Here is a 20,275-nt window from a genome sequence, read left to right on the forward strand (position 1 = left end):
GCGGGGCACTTTGAACTAAAGCACATTGAACATGTTTTTATTTCAAAGCGCACTACCATCACTTTCTCAGTGCAGAGACACACTGCGCCACGGATAAACATGACACACAAGGCTGTCAGAGCATGTCAATTTATGGTTAATCAAGTCTGCTCTGATGCGCTGGATTTCCAGCATGTCAGAACAGGCTCCCCACATGTAAGTGCCTGTTGCTACTGATTATATACCTATTTCTTTCCCAACACTGTAATTTTATTTCCTCCAGCTCCAAAAACAACATCCTTTGGATCAATTAACCTGCATCTTGTTCACATTGTTGACGGGTCGAAAGTGACTTTGGGTAATGAGAATCTTTTGCCAGTTTTGGATATTATTTTTTTTCCTCTGCTTTTGCAAGTTAACTGAAATGTTCTTTTTTTAATCGACAATGGTCTCCCTTTTATGTGCTTTCTGATCACGCTCCAGGGATCATGAAGAACAAGGCTGTTTCTGATTTTCCAGCCATTTGTTTATTCTTTTATAGGAATAAGCATCTCATACATAAGCCTGGCTTATAATTGCAAGGCTTTATCCTTACCCTATAGCCTTCTAGTGCCTGGCTTATTAAAATGTCTTATCCTCGTAGTCTCAAAGATTGTATCTTCAGTCAAAGCATGATTTTCAGCCATATTTCTGGCACTAAACCTTTTCATTTCTAGACTGTACTAAAACAAAAAACTACTTCTCCTTGAACTTACTTTGTAGCATCTGATTTTAAGAACATATTTACATTCAGTTACATTCCATTATTTTTGCTTCCAGTTCCAAATGAAACAGCTCAGACTTCCTTTAGTCCCAAAACTGCTCGAACACCTGAAAATCCACTGTTGAAAACTGGTAATTGATTTGTTTTTCTTAATTCATTCTTTGGAGACTGTTCAGCATTCATACATTATTAGTAGCAAACTGCCATCCAGCCGTGTTTCATTTTTGCTCAAAAACTCAAATAATACACTTTTTATTGCTTTGAAGGTGTATCTGTCTTCTGAGGTGGGATTTCCCTGCTCCCTGCTCGTCTACAATTCTATGGGTTTATGTTCATCCATTTGTATATTGAATACTAGATCTTGGACCTGTATTCTCACGACAGATTTTAAATTGAGCTATACATTCTGTCTACATAAATATTCTTCCTGTTTCCAATGGAGTTGTCGTTCTTCATTTTAGTTCTTTAAAAAATTATAATATGGCATTGCTAGTTCAGAATGGCTACTAAGTTCAATTTCCTAAAGGCAAACTATATGGTGCTAAGAATTGTGGGGGCTTGTTTTAGACCATTAGACTGGAGTAGAATGATGACCACTAACTTGACTCTTTCAAACTTATTTTTAAATTTGCAGCTTCCGATGTGGTTCATACAGGAACCTCTTCACCTAAAATAGCAAAACCATTTGGCAAGCCAGAGGCAACCCTGGGTAATGGTGAATGCTTCTCTTTTTTTAAACCTTCACCAGCCCATGCTGTCATTGCTTTGAATGCTCTCATTTTGCTTCTAGACATTGGCTGTTCATCAGAGCTAAAACTTCTTTCAAACTTCTATCTCAATGTCTGATTCTTTCTTTGTTTGTGGGTTAGTTTGTTTGTTTTTTTTACAGACGCTAATCAAATTTCTGAACACTGCAGAGCTGACTTTGTATCCATAACAGAAGCAAGATTTTTGGCAATATGTTTTGTTGGACCAACTGTATAGTTGGAACAACTATTAAGAAACTTCCAGGCATGATACTTGTCTTATTTCTTCTTCAAGTCTTTGTTTCCATAGAAAGTTGTGTAACTAGGTGTAAAACAAGTTATCTTCTCTTTAAAGCTAAGCATGAATATGGCAAGTCAAATTCAAATGGCAGTGAACATCTGATTGCTAAAGAAACTAGTACTCTCTTTTCACTATTCCACTTTATTCCTCTGTCGGAAATTAGCTGTCACATGCCCATTTTGCTTCCATACATTGATGGCACAGGACCTTCTCTGTGGCAAATTATACTGGTATTGTTGCTATGCTTCACAAATATGGCAATTAAACTTGAGTTGGTTTCTTTCAGCACCACATAAAGTGCAGCTCCCCTCTGAAAGATCAAAGGCATCTGATAAGCCACACAGCAGACCTGGTAACTAATGACTTGTTTTAAGTTTTCTAGTCAATCAGTTTCACCAATTTTTAAAGTGTGTCTTTAGCATCATTTTAAAGGAGTTATTACTTTCCTTTCTAATGTATAGTCCACAGGTGCTGCCTTTCCACTGCTATTTTAAAATTGTTTTGAAGCACGAAAACCATTACAAAGCAAGTTTCTAATTTTCTCCTGTTGTGAACTCTCAGGCTACGTGCAGACATTTGGGGGAATTAGGGGGAAGTCAAATTGCACTAAAAATGTCCACCTGATATAAGGTAAGTCAGGATAGGGGGCAAGTAGACTCAGGGGGAGATTGGGGATCTGTGGGGAGTTGCAGGGGGCAAGAAGGATCCACAAAACTGAGGAGCAGGCAGCGTCCACAGGAAGGATTGTGGGGGCAGGCAGCATCTGCAGGAGAGCTGGAGGTCAGGCGGGACCTGCAGGAGCAATGGGAGGTGCAGGTGGCATCCGTGGGAGGGATCAGGGGGATCAGAAGCAGGCACTGTCTGTGGGAGTGATTGGTGGGGAGGGGCGGATGTGGCATCCACAGGGGATTTCTGGGGTCCAGGGTAGTTTGGCAGGATTAGGGGGCTCATGTGGGTGGTGGGGGGAGGCTTAGAGAAGCCAGGGGCTATTTTTATCCCCCTGATTCCACCAGCACACCTACCCCCCTATCCATCCTGTCCCTCCCCTGACTGATACTTACTTCCTTGGCTCCTGGCAGTGGCAAATGCTGGCAAAACTGGTACAGGAACAGGCTTGCAGGATGGCAGGTGACTGGTCAAGGGGGAAGGTAGGAAAAGCACAGCCCTGGCATTGGGGCCAGCAGCTGGCTTTCCCAGTCCCAGGGCTAGGCAAGTAACGGTACAGAAATTTGATGCACTTGTCTAACCTAGATCAATTAAGTTTGAGTATGTATCAATCAAGGTTTACCTTAGACTGGGTTCTGTCATTTTTAGACTGGTCTATGTGTGTAGAACTTCTGTACAGTGATGGGTTGAGATTTGATTTCTGATCATTGAGACCAGGTACCACTGTAAGGGCACTGACAGAAGTGATAATTTTCATTCAATCTGGCCACAGAAAGCAGTTTATAGCTGTGACCAAACACAAGTGCATGGCTGCAGACAGTTTAAAAAAGGCGGATTGGGTGAAAATCTGACCCCCTGCAATTCATCGGGTATCAGATAAAGATGTTTCAAAATGTAGCGTAACTTGTGTCTGTGGAGCTCCCAGCCTGTCACTGTTTTCAGAATGGGAAGGGAAAAGGGACGGGTGGGAGTTCAGTCTGGGGGTTTTCAGGCCCCCTGAAGGGTGGGCCAGGTGTTTTGGAGCATCCTTGAGGTGGCGAGAGCTTCCTTTCATGCACCTCCAGCCCTTCAGCATTGACTGGAGAGCTCCAAGAACAAACTCCCTCTGCTGCCTTTCCCCCCTCTCATTCTGAAAACAGGGAGAACTGGCAGAGAGCTGTGGCCAGTGCTATGGGAGCCTGGCTGCAGGCTCCCAGCCCACAGCGAGATTCCCCTCCCCCTGAAACCAACAGTGAACTTCTGTTTGGCTTGGGGTAATGCTGTAAGTCAGAACGCTTTGCAGAAAACGTTCTGAATTAGAGCTGGGAGCTGCACTTCTGTCTGCACTTGAAGTTCTGTACAGGGATGAACTAAGTTACATTGGGTGGCCATTTTAAACCCAATCTACCCTCCCCTAACCTCCCCAGATGTCTGCACTTAGCCTCAGTTGTTCAGTTATTTCCCAGTTAGAAGCGGTGACACAATCCAGGAAGTAGACCACTGTAAAAAGTGCCTATTTGTTCCCCCATTTAACTCTATTAACAAACGCCCCCTCTGCCCGCCAGTCTTTGATGAGCTGGATGTACATTTTTAAAATCAGACCACCAGTTTGTGCAGCAGACTGTTAATTTCTATAACATATTAGATTTGTCTTTCCAACACAATTCAGTACCATGTAGAGATATCTGAGTTGGTTCAGACACCGCTGTGCATTAATATAGCTCTCTGCCTGGACAGGTTTGCCAATTTTCTCAGAATGTTCTAAATAGCCCAAGTGAAATGCTACAATAATGCAGCTCTACTGCTTCCAATGCTCAGTCTATACTATTCAGAGCTCACTTAGGTATCTTTACGCAGCAGTGCCTTGTATTCAACAAGTCATTTCATGACACTGATTTTGAAGCAGGATTCCTCATTGAAATAAACCAGGCATTTTGCTAAGGAACTGGTGGCACAATATGAGCCATTGAAATTTCTGCAACATCTTCCAATAAAACCCATGATCAAGGGGTTTATCATGGGGTAAATAGGTAAATGAATAATTTAGGGCACAGACAGAAGTTATATTTGTTGCATGACTGGCTCCTTGAAAGCACTTTACAGCCAGGTCCTTACAGAAGGACAAAGCTGCAGAGTGCTTTGATCACACGACAATCTGAGCTATTATTACAAAGAGGAGTGCAGCTTCATTAACGTCTGTCAGCACACACCAGGAGCAGAGCTTGGGTGATGCAGTGCAGCCCCACCCGCAGTGCTGTCTACAGAACAGGAGGGGGAGAAGGGAGGGGAGGAAGTTCTGTCTGGGTTTTGCCCAGCCTGTGCTGGAGGGTGAAGTGGGTGGATTGGAGCCTCCGCCTGTAGCCCCAGATGGAACTCCCTCCCCTTCCTCCTGGCCCTCCCATTCTCAAGACAGTCCCAAAGCTAGGGCAGGAGGAGTGGGGCTACAGGAGAGTGGCTGCAGACATGCAGCCACTCCAGTCTGGAGCTTGATTCCGCCAACCCCCAGACACAGCAGCAAACATCTGTTGGGTCAGGAGGAAAGCTGTAACTCATGACACTTCCTGCAAACCACCATGAGTTACAGCAGGGAACTGCACATCTGTCAGCACCCTTAAACAGAATATTATTTTTTTTCCTGCTCAGTGTTGATTTTAAATGTATGAATCTTATAAATCTAAGGCTTGGAAGATTTTTTTTCAGTTGTTTACCTAAGAATTTCAGTTTTTAGTATGCTCCAGAATTTTGCAGGGTTATTTAGGCTTTTGTTCAGCCTATGTCTTAGTAAGGGTGTCATCTGCCATCAGAGTCTGGAACTGGATGGATTCAGCAGCTTTATTTGTGAATAAAAAATAATCATCACTGAAAAAACCCTGTTGGTTTACCTTTTTTAAATAAAGACTTGAATAAAGTCAGGGGGAAAATGTTTTTGATGGGATGGTTGATGACTTTAATTGACCAGAGACATGTTAATGCTGCTCTTATATACCTGGCTAGAAATGGACCTCATGTGCTAATGTAAGACAAATCAGATAAAGTTGAAAGAAATTGTAGCTAATTGTGCTAGTTTCTGCCATGTGCTATATGAATTAAGTATTGTAATCACTAGCTTAAGTCAGTTTGTAGAGAGAAGTAGATGAACACAGAACTGGCCATTAAAGATGACCCACACCAAGTGGTCCATCTACACCAGCTCCTCTTGGTACTGTTCTCTGGAGGATGGTTCCCACTTCCACATCCAGCATTCTTTAGCTTGATGGGAGGACGTAGTGGGAGGTTGCATTTTCCCCACTTCCTTTTTTCTACTTTGGTGCTTTCCTCTATGTCAGGCATGATCTGAAGGTCTGTCAATAATGACATCTTTTGTTCAAGAGAGACATTTTTACATTTGACTTTATGATATGACCATTATTGCACCACTGAATCAACCAACATCAGTCAAACAAAATTTAAGCAAAAAAAAAAGTAGAAGCTACAGTAGCGATGTTACTTCATTTCTGATAACAGGGAACTCAACTGGCTTTGGCTATCTTTTTTTTTTAACCGAACACTGTGTTAACCATTAGTTGTTTTTTGTTTAAGCTTTAAGCAGAACTACACCAGGACCTGGCAGAACAAAAACACCTGGCATCCTGAGATGGGATGCACCAACAACAGGTAACTCATATAGCTATGTTTTCTCTGGAGTATCTTTGAAATGATCAGTAACAAGACAATCTATCTGGTTGGGTATGATATCATGTGTGAATTTGACTTTTACTCAGCCATAGAAGTCAATATTTTAGGGTGCTGTTATTCATTTATTGTTTTCTGAGCACTGTGAAACTTAGTTCTCTGCCTATCATGACTAAGGTTCCTTATAAAAGGGATATCTTTCCCTTGGTGTTTCATTCAGGTATATTTATAGCTTGAAATGCAACTGATTGGATGGTAGCAAAAACTACTGTGTTTTATTTGCAGTGGCAGGACTTCAGGATGAGAGCAAACTCCCTGTAAACCTAAATAAAATTATGTCGTGATAACCTTTAGAAGAACGGAGCTAAACATTTGCTAATCCTGCTTTTTCAGAGTAGAATGACCATGGCCCAGCATTGTGTAATAAGTACTAAGATATTACTGTTATTGTTTAACCTTTCTTTCCTCTAAGATATCTGAAAGGGGGCTGGGTAACATTATGCTAGGTGCTGTACAAACACGGAACAAAAAATCTCACTCTGGAAGAGCCTACTCATTGCTAGTATCACAGGGGACACAGAAGTATGTTACTTGAACTACATGGCACAAGCCAAGTTCCCTTATAATCTTTCAGAAATTAGATACATGGGCAGGCTCTGCCAGTCCAGGACTTGTTACTGTCTCCATGGTGTCTACATTGATTATAGTCACTTCTGAAATAAAACAGGCTGGGCTTAAAGCATGGATTTGCTGTTCTTGATATATATGGAATTAGGATGGAATCAACTGATGAGAGACCAAATAACAATATGCCAGCCGAGTCTCTGCAGACTTGATTACTGACTTTTTAAAAATTTTACACAATCCTGCAGTAAATCTGAGTAGAGATGAGAGGAAAAGCTTGGGTGGATGAGGAATTAAATTGCAGGACACAGTCTAGATGTTTCCCCCCAAGCCACCAACAAGTTGCTTAGGGATAAATTACTTCAGTCTCCAAGATAGGACAACTCTGTTTCTTTTTAGGCATTTGGCAAGTAGCTGTATATTGGTTTTTGTATAATGCTGGCATTCAGTAAGAAGCACTAACTTTGGCTGCTGATGTATCCGGTGTTTCTCAGATGACAAATTCAGTTAAAAAAATTCATATTTTGGACAAAGTTGTCAAACTGTTGTTTAAGTCAATGAGTCATGTAAGTAAGTGTTCAACTACTCCTAGGATTAAGCTAAAAGGCCTACAGGTGGTGTGTCTTTTTGGTGATACTACAAACCAGTAGGCAACTTAGGACCAAACTCAGAAGAGTATGTACTTTAGACTTTATCCTGGTTAGGCACATGATACTCAAAATGCTTCCAAGCTGAGGAGCAAAAGGAAGTTATGAGCTGATATAAATTAAAGCAAAATGGAGGCTGCTGTTTTAATATACACCTTCCCTAGTTGCCATCTCTCACTGCATATAAGGATTTAGTAAAAAATAGTTGTGGATTTTTGAGGGCCTACCTACCTTTTTTACAATTTAATTTAAATATACAATCAAAAAATATCTTCAATCTCCCTACAAGAAGATGATACTAATTCATAAAAGATGTACAAAGTTTTTGGATCCGTTCAGTGTTATGCAAGTGTGAGAGAACCTTTTTATCCAGATCAAACTTTTGGAGAGTCACCCACTGCTATTAATAATGGCATGGAACAGACTAGTCCAGAGACATACATGGAATTTTAATCACTGTCACTAATTCAGGGTGGAATGGAAAGTGAGACTGCAGCATATGCTGGTTGACTTGCACTAGCTAACATGAGTAACGATAGAAATGAAGACATGGTGATACTGTTTTACTATATGCAAGCAACCAGAGTACATTCACAGAGTCTTTGAGGAACTTGCTCTCTGGCTATAGCATGTGAAAAAAGGCCCATGATACCATAGCTTCAATGCAGTTGTTACACATGCCAGCTAGGTTAGGTGTACTATAGCCATATCCTCCTTCTGCTATGTAGACATACCAATAGGCTAAAATTTTCTGAAGGACTCAGCGGGGTCAACACATTGACTTTCAATATGTCATAGATGATAAGTTCAGTTTAGTCATTCAAAACATTTATGGTTTGAGTAGCTACCTAAGCTTTTATGCTCCCCTCGGGGGCCTTGTCAAAAGGCTGGAGGTGGGTATCACTTCAGAAATGCTGTATGCTAGTAACAGACTTAGGACACTGACTAACATTCATTTAAAAGCAGGATGGAATCCTATCCCTGATCTCAACAATTGCACCTCCTGCTATGCCACGTGTACATGGCAGATTGTGTGATTTTGACAGGAAGTAACTAGGAAGAATGGGTGCAAACTAGCGGAGAATAGATTTAGGTTAGACATTAAGAAGAAATTTTTTACAGTAAGGGTGGTCAGTCTGGAATGGGCTTCCAAGAGAGGTGATACTATCACCTAACTTGGAGTTGTTCAAGAGGAAGCTTGACAATCACCTGGCTAGGATCATCTGACCTCGGTCCTCTTTCTAGGGGCAGGGGGTCGGACACAATGATCCATTGGGTCCTTTCCAACTCTATAATCTATGAATCTATGATCATCATCCCATTCCTAAGTTCCACAACTCTTCAAACAACTTGGCCAGTGGTGCTGCTATTAGCTCAGCCAGTTCTTTCAGGACTTTTGGGTGTAAGTCATCGGGCCCTGCAGACTTGAGGACATCCAGGTGTTGCAGAAAATCCCTCACCTGTTCAGGACTGATTTTGTGTAGTTTGTTGTCTACCCTGCGCTCCCCAGGCCCCTGATCAGGTGAGCAGCCCACGTTTGATTTCAGGAATACCGACATGAATTATTTGTTTAGGAGTTCAGGTTTTTCATGAGCATCGACTGTGGGCTGCCCTTGAACATTTAGTAAGGGTCCCACAGTGGAGCCTGATTTTTTCTTACTCCCTATGTATCTGTAGAAGGATTTTTTGTTGTCTTTTATTCCAGTCACTGATTTCCATGCCTGCCTTGGCTTTTCTTATCTCATATTGGCAGGCCCTGGCAATGTAAGTGTATTCTTCTCTGGTTACTAAGGCCTTCTTCCACTGTTTGTATGGTTTTTTTCCTTTTTAGAAGCTCTCTAATATTCCTGTTGAGCCAAGTTGGTCTATTGGCTCCTTTCCCATTTTTTGCCTGCATGGGGATGGCCTGTTTTTGAGCCATGAGAATTGCTTCCTTGACGAAGCACCACTGTTCCTGAACTCCCAAGTCATCTGGTTGCTGATTGTAGAGGGCTTCACCAGCTATCTTCTTAAGTTTGGCAAAATATGCCTTCTTGAAGTCCAGGAATTTTGTTGTGCTGTCTGGTTTCCCAGTCTTACGGTGGATGATGAACCTGGCCAGGTCATGATCACTGTCCCCCAGAGTATCACCAACCCTTAGGTCACCTATGATGTCATCACCTTTGGCCAGCACTAGGTCCAGAGTGGCCTGGTAGGCCCTTCCACAACCTGCATCAAAAACAGGTTGTCTATTGTTGCCGAGAAGTTGGCTGACCTATCAGAGGCCACCGAGTGGTTCTCCCAACAGATGTCAAGGTAGTTGAAGTCACCCATGACAATCATGTCTCTAGTGTTAGCTGCTTCAGTTTCCTGGAGAATGCCCGGTCACACTCCTCTGCTTGGGAGGGAGGCCTGTAGTAAACTCCCACCATCAGGTCTCCCTCTCCTGATTTCCTTTGCGTCCTGACCCCGAGGGTCTCGAGGGACTCTTCCCTGTTGTCTATAGTGACCTGCAGGGAGGGGTACTGCTCTTTCATATAGAGGGCCACACATCCTCCCTTCTTCCCAATCTGATCCCTCCTGTAAAGCCTATAGCCCTTAATATTCCGTTTCCAGTCATGTGCGTCATTCTACCATGTCTTGGTTAACCCAACCAGATCAAAATCCTCTGCAAGATGAGACGCAGCTGGCAAGGGACATAAAAGACTTTTAAAAAGGATTCTACAAGTATGCCAAAAGTAAGAGGAATACCAGAGAAACCACTGGTCCCTTACAAAATGCAGAAGGCAATCAAGTTACAGAAGATGCAGAGATGGCTGAAGTATCTAATGCCTTTTTTTCACTTCAGTCTTCACAAATAGGGGCAGCTACCAGATGGTGACTGCAGTTGGCAGCAAGGATAGGGAAGAAGACAGAAAAAAAACCCTAGAGTAACAGAAGAATAGGATATGGATTACTTAGAGAAGCTAGATGCATTTAAGTCAGTAGGGCTAGATTGGATTCGCCTCAGAATAGTGACAGAATTGTCTGAGGTAATTTCAGAGCCATTGCCTATCCTCTTTGAAAACTCATGAACGTTTGGTGAGGGCCCAGATGATTGGAAAAGGGCAAATATAGTGCCCATCTTAAATAAAAGGAAGAAGGACGATCCAGAGAATTACAGAATTGTCAGTCTGACCTTGATACCTGGAAAGATCATGGAACAACTCCTCAAGAAATTTGTTGTGAAATACCTAGAGTCATTAGGGTGATGAGGTAATCCAGTGAGGAAGGTGATCAGGAACAGCCAGCATGGATTCACCAAAAGCCAGTTATGCCTGAGCAACCTGACTTCTTTCTATGATAAGGTGACAATCTGTGTGGATGGAGGGAGAGCAGTGTATGTAATATACTGTGCCCATCTTGCTTTGAAAATCCATTCATGCACCGCTTTGGTGCGGGCGCCAGGTGAGGGACACAGAGAGGCTTCATGCAACCTCTGGTAGGGGCCTCAGTCACCCCGGGGAGTACCCTAGAACTCACCTGCCACGTCTTTGAATGTAACTTCAGTGGTGGGGTCTCCCGTTGGAGGTCCCTTAAGTTCAGTCGATCCTCCTGACAGATATTCATAGGGCTCCACCTCCCCTGCACCCCATCCGTATGCCAGCCTTAGACGGGCCACCTGATGATAATGCGGCTTGCCCTCCGGACTCGATGATCTCTTCCCGTCATACTTTCTCTGGTGTTAGGCCTTATCTTCTTCTTACTACTGGACTTTGAGTCCATTGGATGTTTGTCTCTCCTGCGGATTTTCCCCTCCAGCTCAACACTGGTTGATGACTTAGTTCTGTGAGCAGCCCTTGTGACTCATTTTGACCCCAGACCTCACGGGTCAAGGTAACCGCTCAAAGTAACCATAAAGAAAATGAAATGAAAGACACCCAGTGTGGTACACAGGTAAGGAGAACAAAAGCTGGGACACAAAAAGAAAAAAGAAAGAAGATGGCAGCTGAGAAAGAGGGAGATCAGAATTAACAGTCCTCCTTCACCCTTTGCCCTGGAACCTGTGCCTGATCGCGTCCCGCAACACTGCTCCCTTCTCTGTCTCCGATGGGAGCTCCCTTTACTCCTCTCCTGGCCAGTTCCCCTCCTACCAGTCGGTGCAGCTGGAGCCTGGACGGTGGAGCCGCTTTCATTCCTGACGCTTTTGCTGCTTCTTCCTGAGCGGTGTTTCTCCCCGCACTCTGTTGCTGCCTGTGAGGGCTTTGGGCAGCCACTGCTGCCCAGGTTGTTCCTCCCCAGTCAGAACTTCCCTTTGCTTGCTGGCACTGCCTGCTGCCAACATGGAGAGTCTCCGCATCTTCCAGTGCCTCTCCTGCTCTCCCCGTCTCTCTGCTAGTGCCGGTGTTTAACTCAGCTGGCCGGTATGCATCCATGACGTCATCTGCTGGCTTCAGCTGTATATGAGCATAGCTGATGAATCATGCAGGCTTTTCTCCTTGCTTCTGGAATCTGGTGACCTGAGGTAGGTAGGTAGTTTTTGCTTTTGGGGTCTCTCCTCTGTATTAGCCCTGGTGCTAATACCCCTGGGACATAGTGCATTGCTACGGCTACATAGTGTCTCATGTAGACACATCCAGTAAATCTAGGCTGGAGTGTAGACGTGCCCAGAGATTACTAAGTAGAAACAGCTTGAACATTAACTTGTCATTAAGGTTCAGATTCATCAAGATGCATAAATGCATCTGTGATTACAGTGAAATCATTAGGGTTACTACTTTGGAAGGTCTGGTCCTACACAGCTGTGCTGCAGAACAAACTTTCTTCTTTTCACCTGAACAACTCTGCACATTCTAAATAAGGACCTAGCTGTGCTGGTAAATATTGACCAAGATTTTTGTTTTATCTTAAATGATTGTTGGAAATTTGAGTTATCAACTGTTTTGCTTGATGATATTTTGGAAATCTTCCAAATCTCCTTTCTTATTTCCTAAATGCTTTTGTACTAGTCTATGCAGGGATCAAGGTGCTTCAAATTAGTTTTCAAGCAGTGTGATTTGTAAAGGAGCTGTTTCCACCTTGTCTTGAGAAGAGTTGTTAAGGATTGGGAGATGTACAGAAAGAAACAGCATGTGATTTTTTTGTCTCAGTCTTGATTCATGCTGCTGTGAGGGGAGAAGGCCAAAGACCTTTACAACTGCATTTATATTGCTCTGTCAATTTTATAATACACATGGGGATACTTTTACTTTCAACTGCCAGAAACTTGACAGAGGACTTCTTTCAAGTGTTACACAATTCTGCAGCAAACATGAATGAAGATGAAAGTAACAGCTTGGGTTGATGAATATCAACTGAATTGAATGGGACAAAATGAATTGTTTTTCCTGTAGCCACCAGCAAGTTGTTTTGGGTTGAATTATCCCAGTCTCTGAAATATGGCAATTCTGTTTCTGTTTAGGAATTCGGCAAGTAGCTGTATGTTGTTTTTTGTATAATGATGCTATTCATTAAGAATCACTACTGGTTTAAATGAGGTTTTAGTACAGCTACTTGTGTAACTAATAGAACTGGCTGAGCCTGAGATCCAGTTGGGTCCCAAACAATAGTTGCCTGTTGAAATGTCATGCAGTAGAAACATGGCATTAGAAAAATCAGGAAGTGCTCAATGGCATTAGAGGTTTCAGGACATATTTTCCATGAATACTCTGCTCAAGGCTATTGTAGGAAATAGAAATCTCATTCCTAGTTCTGAATTTTCTGCCCTGATTCAGCATCACCAGCTGTAGATGGCACTTCTGGACACATCTGCAGGAGCTCCTGAGGGAAAAGATGGAACTGAGATCAGGGTGGCTTTTACAACCAGTCTTAAATCAATATTTACAAATATTTGTAATTAGATGAAGGCACTCAAATCATTTTACACATATGTTTAGCCTCACAATCTGCATTTCTGATGAGAAATGTAGACACAGAGGAATGGACCCATAAATGAAATAGTTACATATTTAAATGTGTTTAAATTCTAAAATACTAAATACTGACTAAAAAACTTCACTTAAATATGAAAAACCTGGACATTGATCGGTATTATTTATATGCATTACTGTAGTGACAATAGGAAATGGAGCTCCCCTATACTAGGCAATGTATGAAAAAATCAGTCACGCAACTATTAACCTGCTAAAGGCTATGCTATGCATGCCATGTATTCTTTAGTCATAAGTAGTCAGAGTTTTGCCTTCACATTTCCTTGAAAAAGTGAGTCTTCCAGAAACATCCTCCCCTCCCTTCAACCAATTCTGGGAAGTTTTCTTATTACCATTTAATTACTATTCTTGCTAAACAACCTAATATAAAGCACATGCAAGGTGCTGGATTGGCAGACCTTGAAGCAGTCTTTTGACCTAGATTTTTCAAGCTACCACTGGAGGACATCAGGGAAGGAGATATGACTTCTCAGTATACACTGAGTCTATTGCCACTGTGCTGACACCTACAGCAAGTGATCTGCTAGTCCCAGTTTATAGTGTTCTTTCTTTGTGTTACACCTGTCCTCTTACTGGTAGCACACTTGACAGTGATCCAGGTCTTCTTCCTCCTTGGACTGTACCATCCATGGAGAGAGATGCTATCCCATTCAGAGTGTGCTTGGCAGCTGCAGGAGCCAGATGCGGTGCTGTGGAATGTGTTTTTCCAGGAGTAACATGGGACTACAGCTGGCTTCCTAATAGGTTTTTTTTCAGGCTCTTAGCTTGTTGTGCTGTTAGTTCTGCTGTCACTATGAGACAGGGGCAAAGGCAGCATCCTCTTGAATTCAAGTCCCTATTCAGTGTTATTTTCTCTATAATTTCCTTTTTAAATTTCACACACTTATTTGTCTTAACCTACAAAGCCGGTGTGTAGATGATTGGTGAGTAGATGACGTGGCTTTCTTAGTGCCTCATACATATTTATTCAATCCTGCCACTCTGAAGCTGTGTGTAACATAACAACATTGCCAATTTTCAGTCAACAAATTGTTTTCAGCCACCCTCTGATGAAGGAGAAGTTTCCTCGTGCTGGAACCATGCAGGCCGTCTCTTTACAACAGCCACCAATTCTATTCTCCCTCAGCAAATTTCATAGTTTGTAGGGTCGGAAGGGACCTGAGCAGATCATCGAGTCCAAATTTGCAGATGACACCAAGCTGGTGGGTGTAGTAGATACACTGGAGAGTAGGGCTAGGGTTTGGAGTGACCTAGACAAATTGGAGGATTGGCCCAAAAGAAATCTCATGAGGTTCAACAAGGACAAGTGCAAAATCCTGCACTTAAGACAGAACAATCCCATGCACTACCATATAGCCTGGGGGCTGACTGGCTAAGCAGCAGCTCTGCAGAAAAGGACCTGGGGGTTGGATATGAGCCAACAGTGTACCCTTGTTGCCAAGAAGGCTAATGGCATACTGGGCTGTGTTAGTAGAAGCGTTGCCAGCAGATCAAGGAAAATAATGATTCTGCTCTGGTGAGGCCATGTCTGGAGTACTGTGTCCAGTTTGGGCCTTTTACTATAGAAAGGATGCAGACAATTTGGACAGAGTCCAGCAAAGGGCAGTGAAAATGGTTCAGGGGCTGGGGCACATGGCTTATGAGGTGAGGCTGAGGGAACTGGGTTTATTTAGTCTGCAGAAGAGAAGACTGAGACGAGATTTAATAGCGGCCTTTAACTACCTGAAGCGGGGGTCCAAAGAGGATGAAGCTACGCCATTCTCAGCGGTAGCAGATGACAGAACAAGGAGCAAATCTCAAGTTGCAGCAAGGGAGGGGGTTAGGTTGGATATTAGGAAAAACTCTCTCACTAGGAGGGTGGTGAAGCACTGGAACAGGTTATCCAGAGAGGTGGTGAAATTTCCATCCTTTGAAGTTTTTAAGGCCCAGCTTGACAAAGCCCTGGCTGGGATGATCTAGTTGGGGATGGTCCTGCTTTGAGCAGGGGGTTAGACTAGATGACTTCCTGAGGTCACTTCCAACTCTCACTTTCTGTGGTTCTATAAGCTGCTTTCTTCTCATATTTAAAATGTAGTTTTGCACTCAGTTGCTCCAGGAACTCACATGTTTAGTATTTTACTTAATTGTTTTTTTGGACTCTTCCTCCCCAGCCTCCCAGAAATGAAGTATGATCCAGTTTTTTTGTAGTATTTCCAGCATCTGGGGAGGAATCTAGATCTTGTGGACCATACAGATATCCAAGGGGAATGATCAAAGCCACAGAAAAATATACACATACAAGTGCTATCAGCCACACTCATTCCTAATTGAGAATTTGGATGAATGTGGTAAGATGAAATGCTCATATGATAAGCCAATTGTATTAGACAGGGAAATGCACTGACACTTATTGCAAGCTGTTGGGTAGTTCAAGTCTCATATAACCCTAAAGTAACAATCAAACAAAAACAAAATTTCCTGTACCTTTGGACTGTATTTAATCAGACCGAAAGAAAAGCAAAACAACCAGGCCAATCACCTGGCTTAATCAGAGTTTCTCCTTGAAACATTGGCCTTGTTTTATCTCCTGCTTCCTTAAATTCAGCATAAACTCACATTTCACTTTCTGCACATTTTTATACAGATTTACCCATTATTCAACTAGCATCACACAGAATTTTAAACAGTAATATTTGTAGCAGGGAGTTGGACTTGGTAAGACTGCCAAATTTACCAGTGCGTTGAGGTAGTGGACAACTTGATGTTGCTGCTAAGGTGACACCACATTTTATGGATTGATTTATTTTGGGATGGGAATCTCTGTAGCTAGTGATAGGAGGGATTTCTTCCTTCTGGGGGCAGATTCTGAACTGTGTGGGCTTAATCATTTAGATGTTCAAGTGTGTCTTGTTCTTAAACTGGGACATATTAATTAAGTGCCTTGAACATATACGGTGGAAAAAAACATTGTTTGATTTCTCATTTTTGCCACCTTAAAATTTTTGAAGCATCACAAATGTGGAGCAAACAGATGTCCTTATCTTTTGTAGAGCCACAAAGCTTGCAAATTAGTGATGCAACAACAGGTAGTAATAGACTCTGCCATTTTATTGCGATGGACATTAATTACCTTGTGCTGCTTTGCCCACTCAGCCAGCCCTGTGAGGCTGGCTGGGCAAGGGAAATCCCAGTTTTCCCCACTACTCCAGACCCACTCCATGGGTCTGGAGAAGCGGGAAAGTACTTCCACACTCAGCCAGCCGCCTGAGACTGGCTGGACCAGGGAACAGCCAGCATTTTCTGGCTGCCCCAGACCTGCATTGGGCAGAGGAACACCCAGCATTCCCCACTGCTTGAAATCTGGAGGTCTGGGGCAGCAGGGAACACCCACAACAGCAGACTTATCAGCTGGAAGCAGCCGTGTCCAGCATCGTTGAGGACTGCTGCCTGTATAGCCTATGGCTGAATCTCCGAATCTAAATTGGCCAAATCAAATCAGGACAGTGATTCAAATCATTGAATCAAATCACTGTCCTTCCAAATAGGCTGAATCTGAAGTAAATACTTGCTGCTTTGCACAGGCCTAGCCAGTATCATATACAGCTAAGGCTCCAGATGGAAATACACTTTGCAGGCACATTGACCAGAAGCAGGATCAAGTCTCAGACAATGTGACCTCTGCAAAACCTAGTGGAACCAGTTCTGATGGGCCCATCAGTTGCTGTTTTAGACCCACTGACATTTCCTGTTGCTGAAGCTACCTTAGGACAACCAAAGATACCTACTGCTGTTGCCAATGAGTGCAAAGTCTGTGACTCCTGAAGTGGGGGTCACCATCTACCCCAAATTTTTACAGAATTATGTCAGCTAGGGGGAGAGATGTTATGTATTGAGTATCTGTATATGTTCTGTAGTCTATCAACAGAGGACCTTTCTCATGCTGCATTATCTCAGGCTACTATTTGCTTTTCCATTTTACCCATATCATATAGTACTAGGAAGTTTTATTTGTCACTAATAAAAAAAAAAATGAGTCCCCTGTTCTCCTTGTGTGATCTCTGTGGGACAAGAACCCCACAGACACAATTAATGAAGTTCATAACCTTATTGGGTCCTGAGAACAAGTGAACAAGCAAAGGATTGTGTCTGTTTGTCCAATAAAACAAATACATTGCCTACCTTCTACATAAAATAGCAGAAGAGCCTGTGGAAGTGAAAGGAGCTGGCAAGAATGTGGTAGGCTGCTGATCTCCAGCCACCGTATTGGCCACCCTGGGCTAACAGTGCTTATCCTCTTACGTACATGTCTCCATTAAGAAAGCCGGTACCTAACCCTGGGGTAAGATTCCTTTGCAGCTGGCAACCACCATCATGTCCTGTTCTAAGCTTAAGTGAAACTGGGGTATGTTTTCTTCCTTATTTCACACTGCAATATTGTGATATTCATTCCATGTAATGGTTTCAGTGAAAAGTTAGTAGAGCTACTTAGGTCAAACAAAGAATGTGGCCCTAACAATCCTATAGAAGTGCATTATGTAATCTGTAAACATTGCAAGAGAAAACAAGGCCCAAACTCTTAAAGGGAATTGCGGGGGAGGGGAGAGGGAAGTTATTAAATAGCAAATCCAAGATCACAGTCCTCCATTCAGACCTCCCTCCATGTGCTGAAGCACGTCCAAAACTTAAGGCCTGAATGTTGTAGATTGGGCCCCTCTAATAGTGACTGATGACTTTGAATGATTTTGCTGTGCCCAGCAAGAATGTAACTGTTCTGGCAGAGCTGTATGAATAATGGATTTTTCATTTTGGCCACCAAATGGAAAAATAAAGAAAGAAAGAATTGTTTAAATGTTTTCATAGACCTAAAAATTAAATGGTTCATTTTGTTTGGGAGTTTCAAATAGTTTGCAAAGAAAAATGATGGAACCACCATTTTGATTTTTCCAGAAGTTTTTCCTCCCTAAACCTTTTTTTCTAAATTGGACCCAAATTTGCAAACAGTTTATGTCCATTCCTCTACAAAACTATTTTTCGGCAAATTTACTAATCACTGAAAAGCCATGCCTTAACTGTGGTCTGAGGCTTATGGCCCAACAGCTGATGTTGAAGGCCACTTCAATAAGACTGATCCCAGTTGTTGGATGCTCTTCTCTTTTTTTGACTTAGTGAATAAATACAAAATTACTCAGGATTGTGATGTTAAGCTCAAATCCTCTTTGCACCAAAATAAATTGGTGATTTGCCATTAGAACACGATTTAGGCCCCTGTATAATAAACATTCAGTTAATCAGTCTGATTTTAGACTGTAGTAGGAACACTATATCTAACCATACACTAACAGGCTAGCTTTGAAATCTGTAAATTGATTTAAATATCATGTTCAGGTTGGAATAAAATGTTAAGATGAAAGTTAATTTGATTGTAGATTCTGTTTGAAACTGGTTCATTATATGAAACTTAACGGCATCGCAAAGAAGTCAACAGTTAGTTCTGAGATGTATTCAAAGAGTAGGTCATGACAATTTTGTAATAAGTTCTTTTGTTATGTTTTGTTTTCAGTGTAATGGCCTGAGCCACAGTAAGGAGAACTACACAGATGTTTCTTTTCTACAAATATAATAAAAATTTCAATTTAACTTTTCAGTCTCCGCTTACCAGTTTGTAGCTGTCATGCAACCAAATGGAATTTGTGGATGCACTTTATTTTGCTAGGGGAAAGCATATTAAAATTAAAATATTGCTGTTTTATAAATGTCAGGCTGTGTAACATTTATACTGTACCAAGAATAGTTACAGTGAGCTTTTAGTTCGTCTCACTTTTGGCTTTTTTATATTTGTTTATATTACTTTTAAATAGGACAGTCTTTATGTACACACTGAATTTTACCTGCACTTTGCTTCCACTACTCCAAATATGGTCTACATTTGGTTCAGTATCTCTCTACTGGTTCTGCATTGGTGATAAACAAAAGGCCTATTTCAGGAGGGGATATAAAAAGCTGGTTCCTTTCAGGAGCCAGCAGTTGTTTATTTTATGTATTGCCAAAGAAAATCAGTGTTTCTCTCTCATGCTGAGCCACTAGCTTTTTCTGTGGGATCCCTGCTGTTATCCTTGACCTTCCTCCCACTTCTTCTTCCTAGTTCGTTGCCCTAGTAATGATGATGTTAATAGCCATACAAGTTCTGCAGTTCAGGTCTGATTCTTAGATAGTGCTTGAAAGTCATTTTTATTTAGCTACACACTGTTATGCTTGTTTGCATGTTGTCTTGCATGCATTTATTTATTTCCTTTTATTTCACAGATGGTCTCACAGAAGAGGATATTGTCAAGTTTACTGGCAAGGACTTAGGCATATCATGGGAATCCAGTGTTTCAAAGAAAAGGCCAATCTCTGGTAAGACTATTAATGAGGATACAGCTACATATTTTTTTCACAACTGAGGAGAACTGTTAAAGTGCCTTTTATACAAAAAAAAGAAACATCTCTTAGCAAAGTATTTCCTTGTGGCTCAAGAGACTTCTGGCAGGAGAAAGAGGTTTACACTTCAATCCCCAAGTTGGTAGTGACCAAAAGTTGTTACTGCCTGGTGGCTGCTTAATTGCTGGTGTGGTTCCTGTGGTCAAACAGGCATATTATGGTTGGCACTGATTGGTGCTGTGGTTAAAACTCTCAGGAGAAACCAAAGGATGATTTGAGGGGGACATACTCTAGGACTCTACCAGTGGGAGAGCTCTGCCCCCAGTTGAAGTGTGTGGGGGGGAGGGCTCATAATCCACTGGAAAAAATGTGATCTATAAAATTAAATAAATAAAAGCAGCAAGGCAGCATTACTGAATGATGAAAATTGAGGGACAAACAGTACTGGAAACTTTAAGCCATAAGGGCTTATGGGTATGGGATTTGGTGTAAACGAATTGAACTTGTCCCTAATAGCCTGCTGATGAATACATTTTCATTTTTAAATCAAA

General features: G+C 42.1%; 1 protein-coding gene across 8 annotated transcripts in view; it reads left to right on the plus strand.

Annotated features, from left to right (window-relative positions):
• Positions 1 to 20,275, plus strand: part of ABI3BP (ABI family member 3 binding protein) — a 392,420-nt gene that overhangs the window by 294,243 nt on the left and 77,902 nt on the right. For 7 of the 8 annotated variants that reach the window (XM_019523725.1, XM_019523728.1, XM_019523726.1 and 4 more), the window contains 6 exons: positions 263 to 337; positions 799 to 873; positions 1,377 to 1,451; positions 2,076 to 2,141; positions 6,014 to 6,088; positions 19,608 to 19,700. In XM_019523725.1, the coding sequence (XP_019379270.1) occupies positions 263 to 337; positions 799 to 873; positions 1,377 to 1,451; positions 2,076 to 2,141; positions 6,014 to 6,088; positions 19,608 to 19,700 (459 nt within the window). The remainder of the gene's footprint in view (positions 1 to 262; positions 338 to 798; positions 874 to 1,376; positions 1,452 to 2,075; positions 2,142 to 6,013; positions 6,089 to 19,607; positions 19,701 to 20,275) is intronic. The other variant, XM_019523731.1, reaches the window with a different exon arrangement.

Source organism: Gavialis gangeticus, unplaced genomic scaffold, assembly GCF_001723915.1.
Source record: "Gavialis gangeticus isolate Ggan-Ray unplaced genomic scaffold, GavGan_comp1, whole genome shotgun sequence".
In the NCBI taxonomy this organism is placed as follows: Eukaryota; Metazoa; Chordata; order Crocodylia; family Gavialidae; genus Gavialis; species Gavialis gangeticus.